Consider the following 21735-nt stretch of genomic DNA (forward strand, 5'->3'; position numbering starts at 1 on the left):
AATTCATCCACTGAACATTGTTCAGGTTCCAAACATTCATAACCTTTTGTGAACGGATAGTGTGAAAATTACTTTATCAAGTTTGATTTAGTGTTGAAAATTTGTTAACCCGTCATTTTTTTATATAATTAGCAATTACATTATTTTTGTGAGCCGCAACTTACAACCCAATGGATTGCAGCCCATCAAAGTAATGCTGTCCAACATGGCCCAAACTACAGCTTACAACCCACTAGATTGCAGCCCATCAAAGTATAGTTGTCCAACATAGCCCAAATTGCAGCCCGATAACAATTGGTTTCCTTCCAGCCCGTTCTCCTGACCGAAACCTTAACTATCAATCTCCTATTCATTGTGATACATTCCAAAGTATGAAACAAAACGTCACCATAATTCATAGCAGAATAACAAAAACGTCTTTCATTTCTCATTGCCGCTATTTAGAGCATCAAATATATAGAAAATTCAAAACAACTAAAACTATAAGAACTCGATTTCAGCTACGGGTGAGGCTCGATGGAGCATCAACAGCTTCCTAGCAAACGTCAACTTTTCATCCGACGAAATCTTAATGTACCAGTGGTGATGAATAACGATCTGTTTGAGGAAAGGGGAACACGCTAGCAAATACCTTAAGAAACATACTTCATTCTCTGAACCTTTCATATAGTGAAATACCACACTTCGAAGCTGCAACAGCCCCGCTGTATTGTAGTCTTCTACAGGTGCAGGCGGACCAGCATACTGCAAGAATCACTAGTATTTATATGCCAAATACATATAATATTATAATACAAGCAGTATGATACAGAGTACAGACCCACTGGTCACATGCTGTGATTACGAGAGTCTGCAGATTCGGGAAGCTCCTAATCATATCAAAAGCACATGATAACATATTACCGTCATCTAAACATATTTTAGATAATCTAAGAGCCTTGAGGCTGGGAAACGCAGTAGAGAACCTCTTTTTAGCATCACTTTCTGTCAACTACAAGAAAACGGTAAGAGAAATTATAAAGCCTTGTTGCAATATTACTTTGAGCCAAATTACAGGTGTTGTCCTTTAACTAACGAAATTACGTTGGATGTCCCATAGTTGTTAAAAGCCATCGCCTCTTGCGCCTAGGCCCATTTTTCGGGCGAGGCGAGGCAGTTGCGCTTTAAGTCGAGGAAATTGCGCTTTAACTCTCCAGGTGATGGTTCAGGCGCACATTCCGGCAAGATTCCTAGATTCCGGAGAGTTTCCGGCTAAATTCCGACAAGATTCTAGCCAAATTTCTACTTTTAATCAAGGAAACTTACTTTTCTACACTAATACACTAATATTTTGGTACTAATTAGATGATATGAAGTGTTACATAATAGACTTTGTTTATTTTATTTGATGAATAGTATTCTTTTTCTAATACCTAATATATTTTTTAATTTTTTCATTATGCGCTTTATTTTTCTCAGGCCCGCGCTATATTTGCGCTTTGCGCCTAGGCCCCAGGCGAGACCTATACGCCTTGAGTGCGCCTAGTGCCTTTAATAACTATGGGATGTCCTTTATGTTAATGTTTCTCATCAGGCAATGTCCTTTTGCCTTAACCCATTTAATTTTTTCTGATAACTCGTAACACGAGCCACTCACATGAGGGCATAATGATCATTTTTACTTAATAACTAAAACAAAATTAAATTAAATTAAATAATACATATTAACAACAAAATAAGTGATAATGACCATTATGCCCTCATGTGAGTAACACATGTTAATAGTTAACAGAAACAATTAACTGGGTTAGGCCAAAAGGACACCGTCTGATGAGAAATAGTAACATAAAGGACATCCAATGTAATTTCGTTAGTTAACGGACAACGCCTGCAATTTGGCTCAAACTTAAAGAACGTAAAATGCAATTTACTCTAATGAATATGATGCAAACAGCAAAAGAGTCATAATAAACTTTTAACATTTTAGCCTTACATGGCAGTCTTGAAAATTCAAATGAAGATCTAGAAGTTTTGGAAGAGAACCCAGAAGCTCAAAGATAGTACTGGAACTTTTGATCATCTTAATGTCAAGATCATACAATCGCAAAAGTAATATTTTGAGATTTTCGAGTTTTGCAATCTCAACTAGTTTTACTTTGCCTACTTTACGGCGATCATTGATGGTCAAACTCTCAAGCAAAGGACACCCAGTAAAAAATGGCCCAAGTTTGGTGTTTTCTTCAAATACCACAGACAAGTTTAAGCTCAAGAGGTTTGGAAAACCATAAAAAGTAGGTGGAGGATTGAAATAACAGTTCGAAAGTGACAAATGTTTCAACTCTAAACAAGAGAAAAGATGGGCATGCAACTTGAGTGGTGTTGCATACGAATTCCTAATAGTGAGGTCCTTAATTCCTTTTCTCGACAAGAACAAAATCCAGTGATTAATATCTTCAATATCAATTACCTCGTCTATAGAGAGGAAAAACTTTGTAATTGCACCTCTAAGATGAAGAAGAATCCTATTTATAATTCTCACATGATGATTTCTGTATTTTGTTACTGATAAATACCCAAAGAAGTTAGGATCAATTACGAGTTGGCTAAGCATAGTCCACTTAAATCTCCAGCTTTTCGACAAGATACTAGTCCTCACCGCATCCCGTAACAGCAATCGATCGAGGATGTTTGTTACCACGTTATCAGGCAAGTTGGTAATAAAATCTTGTGATGCAAACTTGGATGCTTTATGCGTCCCGTGAATGAGTTCCATTATTCTAATTAAGAAGACATGTATTAATCATAAACATAAATAGCCATGAGATTCATAAATCACCATTTACATGCATACACTCAACAATTCATTTTTCTTAAAAACTATTATAATGGACAAAAACAGACGTTACATAACTATACAACATACAAGAAGACATGTTTCAAGCAAAATTCTCTAAATTCTGGCAAAATTCCAGCTAAATTTCTACTTTTATTGAACGGAACCTATTTTTTTACACTAATACACTATTGTTTTAAACTCTTGGTACTAAATAGATGGTATCAAATGTTATATAATAGCTCTAGTCTATTTTATTTGAAGAATAGTAATAATCTTCTAATACATAAGGGTGGACGGGGTGTACGCGGGGAGTGGTTGCGGTGATGGTAGTCCCCGATCGGGAACACCGCCGCCATCAATGCGGTGACCCGAATCGGTGGGTGAATTAGGCATGGATTCACCGATGGAGGAGAGGGGAAAGATGGTGGGCCAGCTCACTTTCAACCAATCAAACTTTTTATTTATTTATTTATTTATTTTTTTTTTTGAATAAAAAAACAAGGGGAGTTAAGAGGGGAGTGCCGCCATCAATTTAGGGTGTTAGGGGAGTTTAAGAGGGGAGTTGACGTGGCACATGAGGATTGGTTGGGCGTAAGAGGGGGGACTCACCTCTTAGGTGAGCACCCCTTACACCCTAAAATGCTTTAATTTTTTTTATTGAGCGCTTTTCTTTTACGAGGCCCTCTATGCTCCTTGAGTGCGCCCAACGCCTTTAGTAACTGTGCTAATAACGTCTTCTGGTCAAAACATTGGATGCTTTATCAATCATAAACATAAATGGATGGAATAAATAGGCATAAACCAACTATCTGCCTATACTCAAAACCTTAAATTTCTTATTTGAACAAAATTAAGGGTAAAATATGTAACAAAAAGCTCATCATGAAAGGTTTGTTTAACATATAAATCAACTGGAAAATGCATGTCCAAAACCCTAGATTCACATACCGAGAGTCACCGTTGAACACCTTTGAACCCTTTTCAAAATAGCCGGCCGGTTATAGGTTGGTTGTTGAACCGGATGGAGGGCGTCAGTCGGCGGTGATTTGGACAAGAGCGGCGGCGTTTGGTCGGGATCTGAGGGGAGCAGCGACGGTTAGTTAATAATATCCGCAGTAAAAGGGTAGAAAGAAGATGAAAGTGAAAAAAGTAAATCTCTATACCTAATAAAACAACAAGGTTCTGCCACTTGGCATCACCTCATTAAACCAACACACTTGTCAAAATTCTAGCCCCTCCACGTTAGTATAATCTTATGTGTAATTTTGTGAGATTTTTTACTTTTTTATGTTTAACTAAAGCACAGTCCCCAACTCTCTCTGTAACATCTCTTTCACCCTGTACACACAAAACGTCAAAAACCCAGCTCATACCCATCTTTCCCTTTCTTCTTCAAAATTCAAATTCATTGTTTCCCAAGCCAGATCCACAAAACAAATTCGAAAACCCATTGAGAGAGAGAGAGAGAGAGACAAGAGTTGAAGGGGATTCAGGCGAATCACCACCATCCGACGACAGTAACAGAGCTGCAAAGACAACCGCTCGAACTCTAATTTAAGGGTTTACTTGAAATCTGCTATCCTAGATCTACTAGACGTTATTGGTAAGGTTTTGTTTGTTAGTTTTTTTTCTTTGATTTTTGTTAACCTGACATAGAATTTGGGTTTAAAGTTCCTTTGAAATTGATGTTGATTCGATAGCCGTTATTGGTAAGGTTTTTTTTTTCTTGGATTTTTGCTATACTTTAATTTCTCTGTTTTAGCATGTGGTTTTTTTTGCTGTACTTTAATTTCACTTAATTATCGTACGATGAGGGTGAAGAGGTAGTGGTCCATATGATAGATACCAGCTGCACTCACTTTGTTCAAATTCGTACTCAACATGCAGTTAAATGACATTTATTTTGCGTCCAATAATGTATTTATGTTGTTATTTTGTGTTAATGAAGTTGTATCTGTGTAAGAGATTTGTGATAAATGTAAAATTATTATTGATACTTCTAAAGTGCTGCGTTTTAGTTATTTCAGCTGAGTGATTGAATTTTTTAGGCGATTTTATCGCGGGATATTAGTTTTCTAGCTTATTTGATGAATGTGACTGGACGGTTGTGAATGACAATACGTTGAAAAGTTTCGTTTTTTGATAGAGCAGGAATCAGATATCAAAGAGCTGGGATAAAATGACAATTGTGGAGGACCCGATTCCAGAGCTTTCGTCTGATTTGTCAACTATTTCTCCGCCGAATTCATATGGATCTGTTGTTCTAGGTGGCACGTTTGATCGCTTACATGATGGTCATCGACTTTTCCTCAAGGTTGTTGTCAACGATCTGTATTTGTTATTTCGTGCTACACATAATAAGCGTAGGATGAGATTTTGGTTATTTTTTGAGTTGTGGTGGATTTGATTGTTGGTTACAGGCAGCTGCAGAGTTGGCTAGGGATCGAATTGTTGTTGGTGTTTGTGATGGACCTATGATTTCCAAGAAACAGGTTTGGACCTTGCTCCTTCTCTGTTTTTTATACGTGCAAATTCTTATATATTTCACTTGCCACCATGAATGAAACAAGTACTCAAATACACATAGAGAACCTATGGATTATGATTTATAGTACAACAGATTTCTTTAGCAGTAAAATGATATAGTGATTCAAGTTGAATACTTGATATAGAAGACTTAAGCAACCATTACTGGTTGGAGTTTTTACACATGGTGTGGGTGATGTACTATCGTCTCTTTCTTAGGAGTTAATGTAACAACTGGATAACATATTTTTCTATGAAATGACAAATGAGAATTCATCTTAGTGGCTTTATATAGAACCAAAGTATCTATGAGGTTCTTACCAGTAAACATGCCCCTGTGGCCAATGCTACTGTTCTATATGCAGTATAATAGTGAAGTTACGCTATTAAGAATGTTGTAAGCCGTAAGTTCTACCAAATTAGAGTTGGTAAAAGTGGGAACGCTTTTATTAAGATCCACCTATCTGAAGTGAAAGTAGGAACACTTCCTATGTGTTGGCTTAGAGTGATTGATTGAATGAATGAGAAAAGTGAAATGCGTGACGCGTATCACATCTTAACACATATACGAAGATGGTTCAATGACTTTTAGCTCCGGCTCCGGCAAGAGAAGAATGTCTGATGCTTTTTCAGCAGAATTCGGTAATCTTGATTTGGTTTTGTTTCACATTTTCTCCACCAGTAAGAATCAAAATAAATACAAGTATATACTAGATCTTTATGCATAAATTCTTTGTTTTTGCCGCAAGTTGTTCTGTTCTTGATGTGATCTGTTGTAAAGTTATGATTTTTATCATTGTTGTTCTGGTTTTGTGTATCTTTTTTTTTAATCATTTAATCTTTTTATTGTTAATAGTGCTTATGATCTATGTTTGTATTTGTTGCAGGTGGTTATGTTGGATCCTTGGAGTGTATTGTGGGTGGTGTTCATATAAGAACAGGGGTTAGAGAATAAAGAGTATACAGAAAGAGATGAAGGGAAGGGAAGGGGAGGCAGAAAGAGGTATCGAATGGCAGGGGCCAGATCAAGGTCATGATCAAGAACAAGGGACCTTCATAAGCTTCTCCTAAGGCCAGGGCATCTGGTCGGACCCGCTTTCGAACCAGGTACCCAAGTAACTCCTATAACATATTATGTTCCAATATTATTATTATTTTAGTTGCTGCTAACTTGGTCTGATTTTGTGAAGCAGAGGTACGATCTTCAAGATTAAGTGTGTATATTGGTTGTGGGTGCTGGTGGGTTGGGTTGTGAACTTCTCAAAGAGTCGCCCTCTCCGGTTTCAGCAATGTAGTTTCATTATCTGTGTTTTTTAGCGTCTTTTGGAAATTGGAACCTTTGCTACTGAGTTGTGTAGGTTGTAGAGGCTTTAAGAGTAATGGTAATGGGTGACCCCTTTGGAGATACTATATCTAAGGTACACTGTTGGAAATCAGAGGTAGGGTACTTAAATAATCGGTGTCGTTGCTAGCGCATATCTTCTTTTTTTACCAATCGAAACCCTAATTGGGGTCTGGCTTTTTTTATCTCAATACTAAAATAATTTCTTGAATAAAATGATTTAGGAGGTTTTATGTATCAACACATAACACGTTCGTCCCAGTATTAACTGGGTCAAAAATATCAGCTGTAACATTATTATGGTTCAAATGTCTCGTGTTTTTCTTTTATGTTAATTTTTATTTACCATTTTGACTTTTCAGAGATAAAACATATTTTGAATTGACTGGTTCATTATTAACTGGGTCAGGGTCAAAATATCAGCTGGAACATTATTATGGTTCAAATGTCTCGTGTTTTTCTTATATTATTTTGATGATGACTTGCAGATTTAAACAATTAAAAGAACAAGAAGCAAGGAGGAAACAACAAAAAGAGGCAGAAAAAGCTAAAGAGGCTTCATTGACAAATGAAGTTGACCATGAACTTAAAGCCGATTCTATGAGTTCTGCTAATGGAAGTCCTTCATCTTCAGATTCCAGTCAAGTTGATAGAACTTCGATTTCTAAAGGGAAAATGGCGAAGATTCGGTTTTGTATAATAGCAGAAGAGATCGACAGCATCTTGATGAAAATCTTGAAAAGGTGGCTTTTGAAACTTTTTAACATTGTCTTAAATTTCCGATTATTGAGAAGTGGCAAAAATGAGTGGGTTGGATAACGGGTATTTTTTTGTACAGGTTGGAACACGTAGGTTCTGGTTGAAACATAACAGTTTTTGTTCAAAAGTTTTTTTTATATATAATCAATGTGCAATGTAGTTGCAAAAGTTGCATTATTCAAAAAGTTTAATAAATAGGTAGTGCGCCGAATATGATTAAAAAGTAGCATCACTGCAATAATAATGTAAGTTTTTTAGATAACACGGTTTATGTGGTTTATGTCATGAAAAATAGACTTTGTGCGACTAATGACCTGTTCGACCTATTTGTTTTTTAGCTAATTTTTTATATGATCTGTTCGACCCATTTCTTTTTCGACACATTGCCCAAATCAACTCATTAACAAGTAAATGGGTTTGAAATTGCCACCATGCTCATAAAATTGCAATACCTTATTTACGGGGTTTTCAGCGTCCCTTTTCGAAGTGTTTAAGATAGAGTTATAGTGTTATACCTTTATTTGGACAAGCATGGTATGTGTGTAATTAAAGGTTATTTAGTTATTTGACAAACGAGTGGAACCAGCATCTTATGTTATTTTTAATTAAACTCAACATGCATTCTTGTGTAACTGCCATAGGAATGTTGTGGTTTTAAAAAAAAGATAGTTATTGCACACATTGTAGAAATATAGACTCAAAAGTAACCTCCATTCATGGCGTTTTCTTGTCTGAAACCAACTAAATTTTGCAAAATGTTGCATGTGGTGAAGTTCATTTTATTGCAGCTTTTGTTTTAGTTTTGTACCATATGAACTAATAAATATTTGCTTATACGGATTTCTAACGACGGGCCGATTCTACTTGGCAGGAAAAAGCCGCCACGTGTACCACAGAAAACAAAAGCGCAACCAAAGATGAACAAGAAGAATGATCATGAACAACCAAGCAAGAAAAAAATAATGTGGGAGTACAAAAGAACTTGGTTTAGGTTCATGAACACATGGTCATGCACACGCACCGTCAGGTTCGTTTTGATTATACACAAGATAAGGTGTAGATACGTTTAGAGGGGTTCGGATACAATGCTGTGGAATATTTGTTTCTATAATCAAGTTTCCATGATATATAGGCAGTGAGAACTTAGAATTCGGGTTTAAAATTTGTCCCGATATTTGTTTAGACTTTATTTATACCATTTTTCGTGTTCCTCTTATATCCTTAACTACTTTAATGACAAAAAGTTATATTTTTGAACTACACATTATACAAACGTTGTCAATTACCAGAAACGATAGATCGATATAATGCTAGATTAATGAATCTTAATGTGTCACAATCGGCCGTTACTTGTCTACTGAAATCCATGAATTTGGAAGTGATTTTGAAGACGTTGATGTACGATCGTATGAACGTATCTTTTATCTTCTCCGTAATGGAGGTTAGGAGCTCCGGTTATGGAGTCTGCCTTTCTCGCTGCGCTGGCCGCTGTGCATAATTTGCAGGCTTACAGCTAGAGGTGCATAAACCGGTTAATTTCAATAACCGGTTAATTTGACCTTTTGACTTTAACCGATGATTACTTTATTTGGTTATTTTTTTAACTGGTCCGGTTGATAACTAATTTGGAGTATACACTTTTCATTGGTGTTGATAAAGGAATTTGGAAAAATATATTTGTTGGGTCTATAACTCTATACCAAATATATTTGTTCGGCCTGTGAACTTTCACGTTTGTTCTCTGTTTGAAGCACATACAGTTAGGTATCTGTGGATACCAGGGCTTGTGTGAAAAACTAGAAATATAAGGGAATGTCTACTTGGTGGGTGTGTGTTCGGATAAGTAATGGGGTGGGTTTCCTGGTGTAAGTCTTGGTTTGCGTATAAATAAATGGTGTATATATGATAGTTTCATCACTGTTTGGGTACATCGGTAGGTGTAATGTGTGTATTTTTTCTTCTATGGGTTGAATTAGTTGCTTCAGTTCGGATGACCCACATAGTCAATGTGTGCAAGTTATTCAATCTCACAAGCCCCCATTTAATTTAATCCTATGTGTTTATGTTATGGTACTTTTTTTGTTGGTAATGTTTGCCAAACATGAATGGTTATCCACTTAAAAGAAATCATATATAAAAATTTCTTTTGTATATATAATTTTTTTAACACAACCCATAACCCGTGAAGCTCACGGGTATATAATAAACTATATTTTAGATTGTGAGTCTGTAGGAAAGAGAAATAAATAATAAAATTAGTGTTTGTGAGTTAGATCAAGATATAGATATAGAGATGGACGTGATACGTTATTTAAAACTAAAGATAATTTAGAGAAAAATAAATTTTATATTAAATTATCTAAATGAATATAAAGGCACGAATGTCAATGCTCTTAGATGTTATTTTGATTGTTAAGATATAAAAGATCATATTAAATAATAAGTTATTAATTGTATTTTTTAAACCCGTGTGTCACACGGGATATAGGCTAGTGATTTTATAAAGTAGATAACTTTTGGGTCCCAAAAGCTTGGTTTTATCTTTTTTTCTATTTTTTTAATTAACTTCATTAACAAACGTCTTCAACACAAACGGGAAAAAACCATTACAATATACAACCCCGACCCAAACGGAGAAAGGACAAGACAATTACAACATGTACAGAGAGCATTTACACCAATCTACCCAACAAACGGGCAAAACCTTGGGCTTATCTAGTTAAGATTTGGAAATGGCTTATTAACTCATGTGTAAAATTCACATATTTTCCTAATGGTTTACCAAAATTTGGTTTATAGCTTTTCAAAACTACACAGATGGTTCTTGTGGTTTGCACTATCCAAAAGTATATTGATGGTCTTTGTGGTTTGCACTTTGTATCGTATTTAGTCCCTAACTTGGACATGCTAATCCTTTAGATTTGTTGGTTGGGAACAAAATGTGTTACAAAGTTAAACCACAGGCACCATCCGTGTACTTTTAGAAAGTTATGGACCAAATCCAAAATTTTAGTAACTTGGAGATGCTAAACCTTTAGATTTGTTGATTGGGGACAAAATGCGTTATAAAGTGCAAACCAAAGGAACCATCCGTAAAATTTTGAAAAGCTATGGACCAAATCAAAAATTTTGGTAAACTACATGTACCATTTATTTACTTTACTCTTAACTTATTAAAACCAATCAATCATTTGAAAAAACCTAAATTCTACTTTTTATAATCACAAACACCCTCTAAATTGAATTTTCAATTTTTTAATAATATATTGAGCTTTTTTATTTCAATTTTATTAATTTCAATCTAACCGAATAACTCCGTTAAAAATTCTCTGTTGATTTTTATGAAATAAGTAAAATGCTCTTGTAATATATTTTCTTTTATTTTGAGTTTATCTCACACACTACCCAATTTAGTCGCATATGAGTTTTGAATAGTTTATTCCCTTTGATCTCCAATTTAGAATCGCATAAAAATGTGTCCTGGTGGATCGGGTCCAAATTCAAGATAACATGGTTCACTCGATCAATGTAACTGGGGATCTTCAACTGAATTCGAAAATCGATAAGTGTAGTTGGGCTACATCCACGAATGAATTTGAAATTGTTTTGCAAAAGCTTTGCACTCGCTAGCCTAATTACAATGACCAAGAGAAAACATCTAAAGATGACGAGTTTGTATGAGTTGACCAAAAACCAGTTCAATCTAAAAGACCATTGGCGACATTCCATATTTCCGTGTGCGGTTCATGGTTCACATTTTTGTTTTGGACAAAGTCTCAACGTAAACACCACTAACCACTCGACACAGCCATACACTGCCTTATTAAATAACGTGGCGGACAAACATTGATCAAACGGATATTTGGTTATACACGATTGGTCAAATAACCCATTATAGTGATTTCTCTTTGCAACAAGCTAGAAACTAGAGTTTACTTAGCAAAACCAACCCTAGCCTAAAACAAAGAACACCTACAAATAAACATTCTTAAAGGGAAACACCTAGACCACAGCCAAGAAAGGAAGAGAACACCCAAACTAACACTAGAAGAGTTTGATTTCAGCTACGGGGGAGGCTCGATGGAGCTCCAACAACTTCATAGCAAACGTCAACTTTTTACCGTACTCAAGTTGCGAGTGGGGACGCATAACAATCTTTTTTAGAGAAGGGGAACACGCGAGTAAATACTTTATCAAGCATACTTCATTTTCCGAACCTGAACAATACGTAAAGAAAACACTCTGTAGCTGCAATAACCCGATAGTGTTGTATTCTACCTCTGGAGAACAAATTGGAGGTGCCAGCGAATCATACTGCAAGAATAACTAGTATATAAATGCAACTATATTTGAGATTCTAAGACGAGTTGTATGATACATACCCAACCTGCATATGTTGTGATTTCAAGAGTCTCCATATTTGGGAAGCTCCTAATCAATTCAAAAGCACACGATAACTTAATAGCATTGTCTAAATACATTGCCAATTTAAGAGCCTTGAGACAGGGAAAGGCGGTAGAGAAGTTCTTTTTGGCACCACTTTCTGTCAACTACAACAAAAGGTCAAAAGCGGTTAGAGAAATGATAAGGACTTGTTGCAAACTTACGATATAACGAATATGTTGTAAAATAGACATACAATTGAATTACGTGCATATTAGATTATACCGAATATTATCACTTATTAACTATTTGATTATGTAAAACTAAGACCGTGTTTCTGAAAAGTAAACTTCAACAGCGCATCTTAGCCGTACCTTGCAGACTTGAAAATTCAAATAAAGCTCTTGAAGTTTTGGAAGAGAATCCAGAAGCTCAAAGATGGTATCGGAACTTGTGATCATCTTATTGTCAAGATCATACAATGATAAAGCCAATGTTTTAAGATTTTTAAGTTTTGCAATCTCAACTAGTTTCACTCTGCCTGCTTTTAAGATATAACGCAGTTTCAAAATCTCAAGCAAGCGACACTTAATAGCGAAGTCCCCAACGTCACTGCTTTTTTCAGCATTCGGATACAACTCCAAGCTCAATAGGTTTGGAAAACCATGAAAACCGGGTGGAGGATTGAAAATACAATTATAAATTTTCAAATGTTTTAATTGTAAACAAGAGAAAAGATGGGTAGACAGCTTAAATGGTGTTTTATCCAGCAGCTTAAAAGTGAGGTCCTCAATTCCGTTTTTGGACAAGAACAAAATCCAGTGGTTAATATCGTCATCATCGAATTTACGCATCTTTTCTATGTAGAGAACAAACTTTGTTATGGCACCTTTAAGATGAAGAAGAAACCTACTTATAATTCTCAAATGATTGTCTTTGCCTTCTGTTTTTGATAAATACTCAAAGAAGTTGTCATCAAATACGAGTTGGCTAAGCATAGTCCACTTAAACCTCCAGTTTTTCGACAAGACATCAGTCCTGACTGCATCTTGTAATGGCAATCGATCAAGAATATTAGTTATCACCTTATCCGGCATGCTACTAATAACATCTTGTAGTGCTAACCTGGCTGCTTTATGTGCCCCGTGATCGACTTCCATTATTCTAACATGAAGACATATATTAATTGTTAACATAAATTAATAAAATAAATATTCATGACATTCATAAATCATTCATATGCATAGTGACGGACCCAGGATTTTTTTTCCAATGGGGTCCATTTTTCCGGTGTTCAAAATTTTTATAACAAAACGTTAAAATTTTCGGGTCGGGTCAGAGCAAGGTTTGAACTAAATTAAAGAAAAACAGAAAAACAGGCTATACAAGGATTGAACACATGACCTCTTGTTGTTAAAGACGGAAGTTTACCACTACACCAGTTTTTCTTTTCTTTCTACGTGTCTGCCTAATTGTATTTATGGGGTCCTTACAAAATTTAGAGTAAACTGCCATTTTGATCCCTGTGGTTTGGGCACTTTTGCCATTTTAGTCCAAATCTCAAACTTTTTAAATCTGGGTCCATGTGGTTTCACTTTTATTGCCATTTTAGTCCAAAATTAAGAGTAAATTGCCATTTTGGTCCATGTGGTTTCACTTTTATTACCATTTTAGTCCAAATCTCAAACTTTTTGGAACAGTCAAAAAAAGAGGGTTTTTGAATTTTGGACTAAAATGACAATAAAGATGAAACCACAGGGACCCAGATTTAAAAAGTTTGAGATTTGAACTAAAATGGCAAAAATGCCCAAACCACAGGGACCAAAATGGCAGTTTACTCTAAAATTTAATATACCGGATCTACTAATTTTTTTAAAACATTGGGGTCCGGGGACCCGATCCGTTCAATGTGAGCTGAGTCCGCCCTGCATGTGCATATACCGTACGCAATATTTGCCTTTTAATTGAAACATATTCTATGGGACCAAAATTTTTGAAGTCTGAACACAGGCTCTAGAATCCTTAGCAAAAATGAGTGAAAAGATGCAGTAATCATCATTACATGATAAAACTAATGATTCGGGGTCATCTTTCACTAGCAAACAATGCATGCAACTTATAAAAAAGAAAATAAAGAATTTGCATAAACTAAAAAAAGCAACAATATTCTAACCTGGAAAGTTGAAACCGTCGACTCCGACGAGTGAATAGTGATTGCTGCCGGAATGATGATTATTTGAACTTCAAGGGTCGTTTTGAGTTTATTATGGGTTTTGGTGTGTAAAATGGTGAGACCGTTGCTTTATAAGGCTTATTTTAGTTGGTGTGTAAAATGGCGGACTTAGGGGGTGTTTGGGGATCAATGTAATTGGGTTTAATGGCGGATTTAGGGGTGTTTGGGTTGAGTTTTGAAGGAGATTTTTAGATTATTAAGTTTTGAAATTGTAAATTAAATGTTTAGGTAAAAAAATTAAAAGTTTAATTATTTAAGTTTAGAAAGTTATAAAACGCACTTTTCCAAAGAATTACCTAAAGTCCATCGGAACAATTAACGGAGTGAATTTGATATGTTTGAAATATCAGTGGAATATTTGGTCCAATGACAATCAATTACATTTAATGTAAAGTGTAGCGGCCCAATTACCTTCAATTATCATTCTTCGATAAAGGTGATCAGCCCGATTAAATAAAAATATAATAACAGATTGCTTTGATGACTCATTCGAACATTTAAAGATCATCCAGGTGGCACACTCTTTGCATGTGTAAGACTGGGGTATGTGGCTTGGGGGAAAATCTTTAAGCCATCATCCCGGGTGTATTTGGGTTGGGGCGTGGCTCTTGGTGCTTGAGTTTGAAGTCGGGCGTGGGGCGGGCTTGAGATCCGATGTGGCGGTCTCCTATTCGCTGTCCACTGCCATGTCATAGCGGGTGTTTGAATTTTAAATTCCAACCGTTCCGAGTGGCGAGTTAAGCCACGAGAACCGGGTGGCGGTGGCGAACATTGAGTTTCGGGGCAAGGAGCGAAGGCCGTTCGACAAGCTCGCGCTTTTTGAAATTTACCTAACGGCTAACGCTCTAGGTTTTTTTTATTCTGTAATCATTTTTTGGTTTATTTTGTAATTTTTAGGTTTTTTTTTTTATTTTGTAATCGTTTTTAGTTTTTTTTTTTATTTTGTAATTAAAAAATTTTAGGTTTTTTTTAATGTTGTATGTATTTTTTTAATTTTTTTTAATTTCTTTTTTTTAATAAACTGTCAAGCCATGCCTTCAATCTAAGCCCCGTCATACTCTACGAACACGTCACTCACCGGTAGGAGGCTCCAACTCCACGTGTCAACTCATGCTATCAACTCAAGCCCTACCATATTAAAGAGAATTTGTGGTCCAATAAGGTGGTTTAAAAAAATAAGTTCATTGGTTCATGTACTGGTGCACAAATACAGGCGGCACACTGTTTTTTAAATTACGAAGTAACTTTTCCGTATTTATGTGCAAACACGGGTTTGAGGTGTTATTTTTAAGGGTGAAGGGGGTGCTCACCTAATAGGTGAGTCCCCTCTCTTACGTCAAACCAATCCCCGTGTGCCACGTCAACTCCCCTCTTAAACTCCCCTAACACCCCCATTTGATGGCGCCACTCCCCTATTAGGTGAATTGGGTTTTTTTTTTTTAAAAAAAAAAAAAAAAAAAAAGGAAAGCATTTGATTGGTTGAAAGTGGGCTGGCCCCACCACCTTTCCCCTCTCTCCTTCGGTGAGCCGCCACCCCTTTGCCTACCTCTCTCTTCCCCGATTCACTCCCCCGCCTTAACGGCGGTACCCACCTAATCGGCAAAAGGGATCCCCGAGGTGAGTCCCCGAAGACACCCCGTCCTCCCTGAGATTCCAAAATCCTTTGGTTTACACAGGCCCGTCGCAAATGCGGGTGATTCTCACTAGTTTTTAATTCATTTTCATATATTTTAAGGTTTTTTATATTCTTTGAAAACTTTTAAATTTTAAGGCCCGTATTTTCAATTCGCCTAAGGCTCACAAATTTTCAAGTATTTTTGGAAAAAGAAATAGTAGCAATTGAAATTCATCGATTGGGCTCACCAGACAAACGTAAGACTATCACCGCGAACTACCTGCCGCCGACTCCTCCTCATCTATTGCCGGTCACAGCTCTCCATCTGAACGCTAGTCACGGCTTCACAACATATGTTGAAACTTGAAACTTTTTTAATCCATCAATTTGAATATTTTTGAACTTTGATTAATAGTAAAGCTCACTATTATGTGAATGGGTAGTGTGAAAATTATATATTATATATATATTGTTAACGAAGGTACATGAATGGTAATTTTAATTTTATAATAATCTATATTTTTTTAATTATTTATTAATTTAATAGTGTAATACTTTATTATTATATTTGCTTTTCACTTTTTAACATATTTTTTTTTCTTAAACCATATTTCCTCTATTACTTATTTTCTATTTTTAGTAATTATTTTTTCTTTTCTAAATCATATTTCCTTTTTAGTTAATTAGATATTTTATTAATAACTTAGATTCGTTATTTTTTTCCCTTGATATTCCCGTATAAGTTTTGTTAAAAACAAACACGTACTCAAAATAGAGTATTTATTTGGTATCATAAAACAGTACGATAATAAACTGAATCGATTTTTTGACAGTTTAGCTTTCTAAACAAGATGTTTCTTTTCAAATAACGTTTGTTTTACCTTATCATTTGCTCTGTTTCGCTACAACATGCGACATGAACAAATCTAGTTACATTATTAAGTTTGATTTACACAAGTGTTGGAAACTTAGGTGCTGTTTGTTTTTGCAGACATAAATTGTCTGCAAGCTGATTTCATCTGTTTTTATGTCTGCAACTGAAGATGTGGTCCGAAGATCTGCAAGCTGAAAATATAATACTGTTTGTTTTTATAAGTTGATACAGGTCTGAAGCGCATCAAACAATGACGAAACATTCACATTCCGCTTCGATCCAGCGGAGGAGAAGAGGGAGGTCGGAGAAGGAGCTGGTCACCGGAGAAGGAGGTAGGTCGCCAGAGGAGGAGGGAGGTCGGAGAAGAGGTAGGTCGCCGGAGGAGAAGAGGGAGGTCGTCGGAGGAGGAGGTAGGTCGCCGGAGGATAAGAGGGAGGTCGAAGAAGGAGGAGGAGCGGCGGTGGGAGGGGCTGATGAGGGGGGAGAAGAGGGAGGTGTGAAGATGTTTTAAGAAGGAGGTGCATAGCTTATTTTTTAAGATGAAAAAAAGCTGAGTTCAGATCTATTTAAAAGAAAAAAAAAAACAAACAGTCTTCAAGTGTAACGTCTGTGCGCCTGCAGACATGAGCCCCCTTGAAGATGTTTGAAGAAAAAACAAACACCCCCTTATTTAAACCATCAATTTAGGAGCTGGAGGCGGTGCAGTGACTCATAGGGGTGATGGGTGGCGCTCACCCCTAACAAGTCTTATAAGGCTATAGGATGTGGTCATAACTCTCATGGTCATCATGACCCTCCACATTAGCGTCATGTCACCTACTTCCAATCCATCATCCAAAACCACTACTTTAAGGGTGTGGTCATGGCACAAACTACCATTGTCTTATTTTAATTTATTTTTGTGAAAAAGGAAAAGGAAATATTGAAAAAGGAAATGGGGGTCATGGTTGCCATGGTTTAAGGCTAAAGGGTGTGGTGGTCATGGTTGGGACATACGTGAACATGAATGGAAGACTACACTATCCCCTTGCATGATCCACCATGGTTTGCATGGATTAAACCATGGCAACTATGGTCCTCCTTTCATTTTTCAAGAAATCATTTCTTTTTTCTTTAGACAAAGATAAATTAAAATAAATAAGGGGATAGTGGTTTGGGTCATGATTACACCCTTGGGGTATTGGTTTTAGATGGTGGGTTAGAGGTGGGTGACATGGCACTGACGTGGAGAGTCACGGTGGTCATGACTACACCCTATAGCCTAATAATCCATACCAACCAAGTTGGATGAGGCAAGAGGGTGATATAACAATCCATTAATAGTCCTGTGTGGCGATTAATGACCCAACCCATGCCCCCACACCCTTCAACCTAAGATCCACCTGTTTTGATCTGTTGCATGATATAAGAACCCAAATTGAACCGTTGTATCATTTGAGTAAACCCAAGTTGACCCATGACCAAATTCCTTTACCCAAATCAACCCATTTTTGTTGAATAAGTCATAATTGTTGTGTGTAACATAGCCCAGATTCAGCCAGATCACTTTTGGTTTCGGTCCAACCCATTAACATGATCAAAACCTTAACTATCAATCTATTCCAAAGTAAGAAACCAAGTGTCACCCTAATTCTGTTGAAATGATTAATTCAGCATTAAACTTATATTTGTAAAATTATTATCTCTAAATTTATGTCTAGGATTATTATAAGATTAATTCAGCATTAAACTTATATTTGTAAAATTATTATCTCTAAATTTATTTCTAGGATTATTGAATTCTTGTTGCCACTAGTAAAAGCATATTACAAAATCGGGCCATAAATTCATACAAATATGCATCTAATAGACTAAGAAGTTAGTTGATTCAAAACAACTAGAATTAAGAGATACTGATTTCAACTACAGGAGAGGCTCGATAGAGGTTCAACAACTTCGTAGCAAACATCAACTTCTTACCATACGCAAGGTACGAGTAGGGACGAATAACAATACTTTTTAGGAAAGGTGAACACGCAAGTAAATACTTTATCAAACACACTTCATTCTCAGAACCTTTCAAATATTCAAACGTCACACTTCGTAACAACTCCATCGTGTTGTATTCTACCTCTTGAGAACAAATTGCATGTGTCTGCACATCATACTGCAAGAATAACTAGTATTAAAATGCAAAACTTTATAAAGCTAACAAGACAAGCAATATGATACATACCAAATCAGTTGTTGTGATTTCAAGTGTTTGCAGATTTGGAAAGCTCCTAATCAATTCAAAAGCACGTGATAGATTCATACCGTTGTCTAAATATATAGATAACTTAAGAGCCTTGAGGCAGGGAAAGACGGTAGAGAACCTCTTTTTAGCACCACCTTCTCTCAACTACAAGAAAAGTGGTCTGATAATTCATAAAGCCTTTTCGCAATATAATGAATATGCCGTAAAATGAGACAATTTTTCTGTAAAGTAAACTTTAAAGACACAACTTATCCTTACTTGGCAGTCTTGAAAATCCAAATCAAGTTCTTGAAGTTTTGGAAGAGATCCCAAAAGTTCAAAGATAGTACTGGAACTCATGACGCTTGTATCGTCAAGATCATAAAATTTCAAAGATAATATTTTGAGATTTTCAAGTTTTGCAATCTCAACTACCTTTACTTTGCCTACTTCAAACAGACCATCCATGGTCAAATCCTCAAGTAACGGACACCCCGTCAAAAACTTCCCAACTTCAAAGTCCTCTTCAATTTCCACAAACAAGTCTAAGCTCAATAGGTTTGGAAAACCATGAAAAGTAGGTGGAGGATTGAAATAACAATTATAAAGTTTCAAATGTTCCAATTCTAAACAAGAGAAAAGATGGGTAGGCAAGTTAAGTAGTGTTACATCCGAATTATTAATAGAGAGGTCCTTAATCCCTTTTGGTGACAAGAACCTAATCCAACGTCTAATATGTTTAGCATCCAAAACCAACACGTCGTCTAAGAAGAGGACAAATTTTGTGATGGAACCTCTAAGATGATGAAGAATCCTACTTATAATTCTAACATGATTGTTCTTGCCTTGTGTTTTTGATAAATACTTAAAGAAGTCGTCATCAAATACAAGTTGGCTAAGCATAGTCCACTTAAACCTCCAGTTTCTTGACAAAACACCGGTCCTCACAGCATCTTGTAACGGCAATATCTAAGCATAGTCCACTTAAACCTCCAGTTTCTTGACAAAACACCGGTCCTCACAATATCTGGCATGTCGCTGATAAAGTCTTGTGGTGCAAACTTGGATGTTTTATGTCTCTTGTGATACAGTTCCATTATTCTAAGAAAAAGACTTGTATTAATGACAGACATTAATAGATGGAATAAATAGCCATGATAATGAGTCAAAACATATGTTATGCAAGAGAAATATAATATAATTGAGTTTACAAAATAAATACTTAAGTTTCATATTTGAACGAAATTAAGGGTAAAATATATAACAAAAAGTTGATCATGAAAGGTTAAAGGGATTGATTTGTTTAAAAGACGGTTGTGTTTCAACAGAGAAATGTATATCCAAAACACAAGATTCACAAACCAAGAGTCACTGGCAGTCCGGTTCATCAATCATCAGCTTCCAGATAGTCGGCTGGTTATGGCGGTTGGTTGAACCGGTTCAGGAATTTGAAATATTGAAACTATGCAGAGAAACTAAAAAGGAAGGAGGGTAGATAGATCATACTGGATGAAAGTAAAAGTAAACTGCTTTTAAATGAGACCAAACTTGAGGTGTATTTAACTAAGGTGGAGGAGAGAGAGAGAGAGAGGGGGGTTTAGTTTAGGTGCTGTTTGTTTTTTCAGAGGTAAAATGTCTGCAGTTTGCGGACCACATCTACAGACATCTGAACCAGAAGAGGTGGACCAAACCTCTACATTCTGCAAGAAGAAGAATGTTTGGTTTTTAACTTCTGCAAACTACTCAAATAGTAGGCATGAATAACAATAAAAAATCAGCAAACTAACACCAAAATTTAGCAAAGTAACATCAAAAATTCAGCAAAGTAACACCAAAATTCAGCAAATTAACATCAAAATTCTACAAACTAACACCAAAATTCAGCAAACTAACATCAAAATTCTGCAAACTAACACCAAAATTAAGCAAACTAGCACCAAATTTTAGCATATAATCTGAAAAAAAAAAACATATAATCTGAAAAAATGCAAACAAATAACCTTGAAATTAAACCTAAACCACATATGATCAGAAAAAAAACATATAACTTATAATCTAAAAAGAAACATAGAACTTATAATCTGAAACAAAAAATAACTTCAATTCTGAAAAAAAAAAAACATACCTGAGGAGTTTGTCGACGGAGATGGCAGAGGTGGAGATGGGTGAACGACGGCAGCAGTTGAGGGGAAAACGCGACGGCAGAGGTGGAGATGGGTGAACGACGGAGGTGGAGGGGGTAGTGGAGGTGCGGCGGAGGTGGAAGGGGTAGCGGAGGTGCGGCGGGGTGGAGGGGGTAGCGGAGGTGGAGGTGGTAGCGGAGGTGTGGCGGAGGTGGAGGGGGTAGCGGAGGGGAGGCGGAGGTGTGGCGGAGGTGGAGGGGGAAGCTGAGGAGGTGAGATCTCTGCTGGAGAAGTGGAGATGGGGCTAGTGTTTCTGAGGTTTGAAGATGTGCAGGTTGAGAAGTGGAGCTTGAAGAGTTTTGAAGAGGCAAGGCGACATCTGTATGAGGAAGACCTTTCGAAGAGGTTTTTTAGAGAAGTTGAGGTGGAGAGAGAAATTTAACTTAGGTGGAGAGAGAGAGTGGTTTAGTTTAGAGAAGTTGAGGTGGAGAGAGAAAACGAGAAGAAATGGTGTTTAAACTTGCATGAGACCAAGGGGTATGGGGGCCGGTTTAGGCCTGGCGCCGGTCCCCCACACCGCCCCCCTTGGCCCGGCTTGTGATAACCGGCTGCAGCAAGACGAAGATGACGGGCCTTCATCTCTCTCTCTCTCTTCTTTCTCTATCCTGTCTCTCTCTAAAACAACAAATAACTTATATTGTGTGGGGCTCCATCCTCCACCCCTTAGGTTCATTCTCTGCAAGCCTCTCCTACGTGGCGCTGACGTGGCGGCCTATCCTTATGGGGATAAGCCTCCCCATACCCACTAGTCTGAGCTAACAAATCTTTTTGGTTCAGGTTTTTCAATTTT

At 36.6% G+C, this 21735-nt stretch overlaps 3 protein-coding genes and 1 long non-coding RNA gene across 9 annotated transcripts; 1 reads left to right on the top strand and 3 right to left on the bottom strand.

The window, feature by feature from the left end:
- Positions 1-326: 326 nt before the first annotated feature.
- Positions 327-3950, bottom strand: LOC110920492 (F-box/FBD/LRR-repeat protein At1g13570-like). Of its 3 annotated transcripts, none has more exons than XM_022164719.2 (4): positions 3764-3950; positions 2576-2756; positions 821-991; positions 327-744 (listed from the first exon to the last, which is right to left on the bottom strand). In XM_022164719.2, exons 2-4 carry the CDS (start codon positions 2750-2752, stop codon positions 481-483), a joined length of 612 nt encoding a protein of 203 aa, XP_022020411.1. In that variant the 5' UTR covers positions 2753-2756; positions 3764-3950; the 3' UTR covers positions 327-480. The 3 variants fall into 3 exon arrangements, with proteins under 3 accessions (XP_022020411.1, XP_022020410.1, XP_022020408.1); XM_022164718.2 differs by having other exon boundaries at positions 2447-2756; XM_022164716.2 differs by having other exon boundaries at positions 1973-2756.
- A 290-nt stretch (positions 3951-4240) lies between these two features.
- Positions 4241-8523, top strand: LOC110920495. 3 transcript variants are annotated; one of them, XR_004883268.1, is made up of 6 exons: positions 4241-4418; positions 4962-5129; positions 5236-5307; positions 6229-6780; positions 7172-7426; positions 8314-8523. It is a non-coding gene; the product is annotated as an uncharacterized LOC110920495 (long non-coding RNA). The 3 variants fall into 3 exon arrangements; XR_004883269.1 differs by having other exon boundaries at positions 6229-6759; XR_002581733.2 differs by having other exon boundaries at positions 4967-5129.
- A 2735-nt stretch (positions 8524-11258) lies between these two features.
- LOC110920490 (F-box/FBD/LRR-repeat protein At1g13570) lies at positions 11259-14351 on the bottom strand. Its single transcript, XM_022164714.2, has 4 exons — positions 13999-14351; positions 12200-12989; positions 11825-11992; positions 11259-11756 (listed from the first exon to the last, which is right to left on the bottom strand). The coding sequence occupies exons 2-4, from the start codon at positions 12983-12985 to the stop codon at positions 11487-11489; spliced, it is 1224 nt and encodes a 407-aa protein (XP_022020406.1). The 5' UTR covers positions 12986-12989; positions 13999-14351; the 3' UTR covers positions 11259-11486.
- A 3967-nt stretch (positions 14352-18318) lies between these two features.
- LOC110920494 (F-box/FBD/LRR-repeat protein At1g13570) lies at positions 18319-21276 on the bottom strand. Of its 2 annotated transcripts, XM_022164721.2 has the most exons (5): positions 20888-21276; positions 20125-20462; positions 19042-19863; positions 18763-18927; positions 18319-18693 (listed from the first exon to the last, which is right to left on the bottom strand). In XM_022164721.2, the coding sequence occupies exons 3-5, from the start codon at positions 19663-19665 to the stop codon at positions 18430-18432; spliced, it is 1053 nt and encodes a 350-aa protein (XP_022020413.1). In that variant the 5' UTR covers positions 19666-19863; positions 20125-20462; positions 20888-21276; the 3' UTR covers positions 18319-18429. The 2 variants fall into 2 exon arrangements, with proteins under 2 accessions (XP_022020413.1, XP_022020414.1); XM_022164722.2 differs by lacking the exon at positions 20125-20462.
- Positions 21277-21735: the final 459 nt, after the last annotated feature.

Source organism: Helianthus annuus, chromosome 16 (assembly GCF_002127325.2).
Source record: "Helianthus annuus cultivar XRQ/B chromosome 16, HanXRQr2.0-SUNRISE, whole genome shotgun sequence".
NCBI classification, from domain to species: domain Eukaryota; kingdom Viridiplantae; phylum Streptophyta; class Magnoliopsida; order Asterales; family Asteraceae; genus Helianthus; species Helianthus annuus.

Bases quoted from the DNA above. Each gene is read 5' to 3' on its own strand.
- LOC110920492 (XM_022164716.2), bottom strand. From the start codon at position 2,752: ATGGAACTCATTCACGGGACGCATAAAGCATCCAAGTTTGCATCACAA. The intron at 992-1,972 runs GTAAGGCTAAAA...GTTTTCTTGTAG, and splicing joins TGAATTTTCAAGACTGCCAT to TTGACAGAAAGTGATGCTAA. The intron at 745-820 runs GTCTGTACTCTG...TGATTCTTGCAG, and splicing joins TCACAGCATGTGACCAGTGG to TATGCTGGTCCGCCTGCACC.
- LOC110920490 (XM_022164714.2), bottom strand. From the start codon at position 12,985: ATGGAAGTCGATCACGGGGCACATAAAGCAGCCAGGTTAGCACTACAA. The intron at 11,993-12,199 runs GTACGGCTAAGA...CTTTTGTTGTAG, and splicing joins TGAATTTTCAAGTCTGCAAG to TTGACAGAAAGTGGTGCCAA. The intron at 11,757-11,824 runs GTATGTATCATA...TTATTCTTGCAG, and splicing joins TCACAACATATGCAGGTTGG to TATGATTCGCTGGCACCTCC.
- LOC110920494 (XM_022164722.2), bottom strand. From the start codon at position 19,665: ATGCTTAGCCAACTTGTATTTGATGACGACTTCTTTAAGTATTTATCA. The intron at 18,928-19,041 runs GTAAGGATAAGT...CTTTTCTTGTAG, and splicing joins TGGATTTTCAAGACTGCCAA to TTGAGAGAAGGTGGTGCTAA. The intron at 18,694-18,762 runs GTATGTATCATA...TTATTCTTGCAG, and splicing joins AAATCACAACAACTGATTTG to TATGATGTGCAGACACATGC.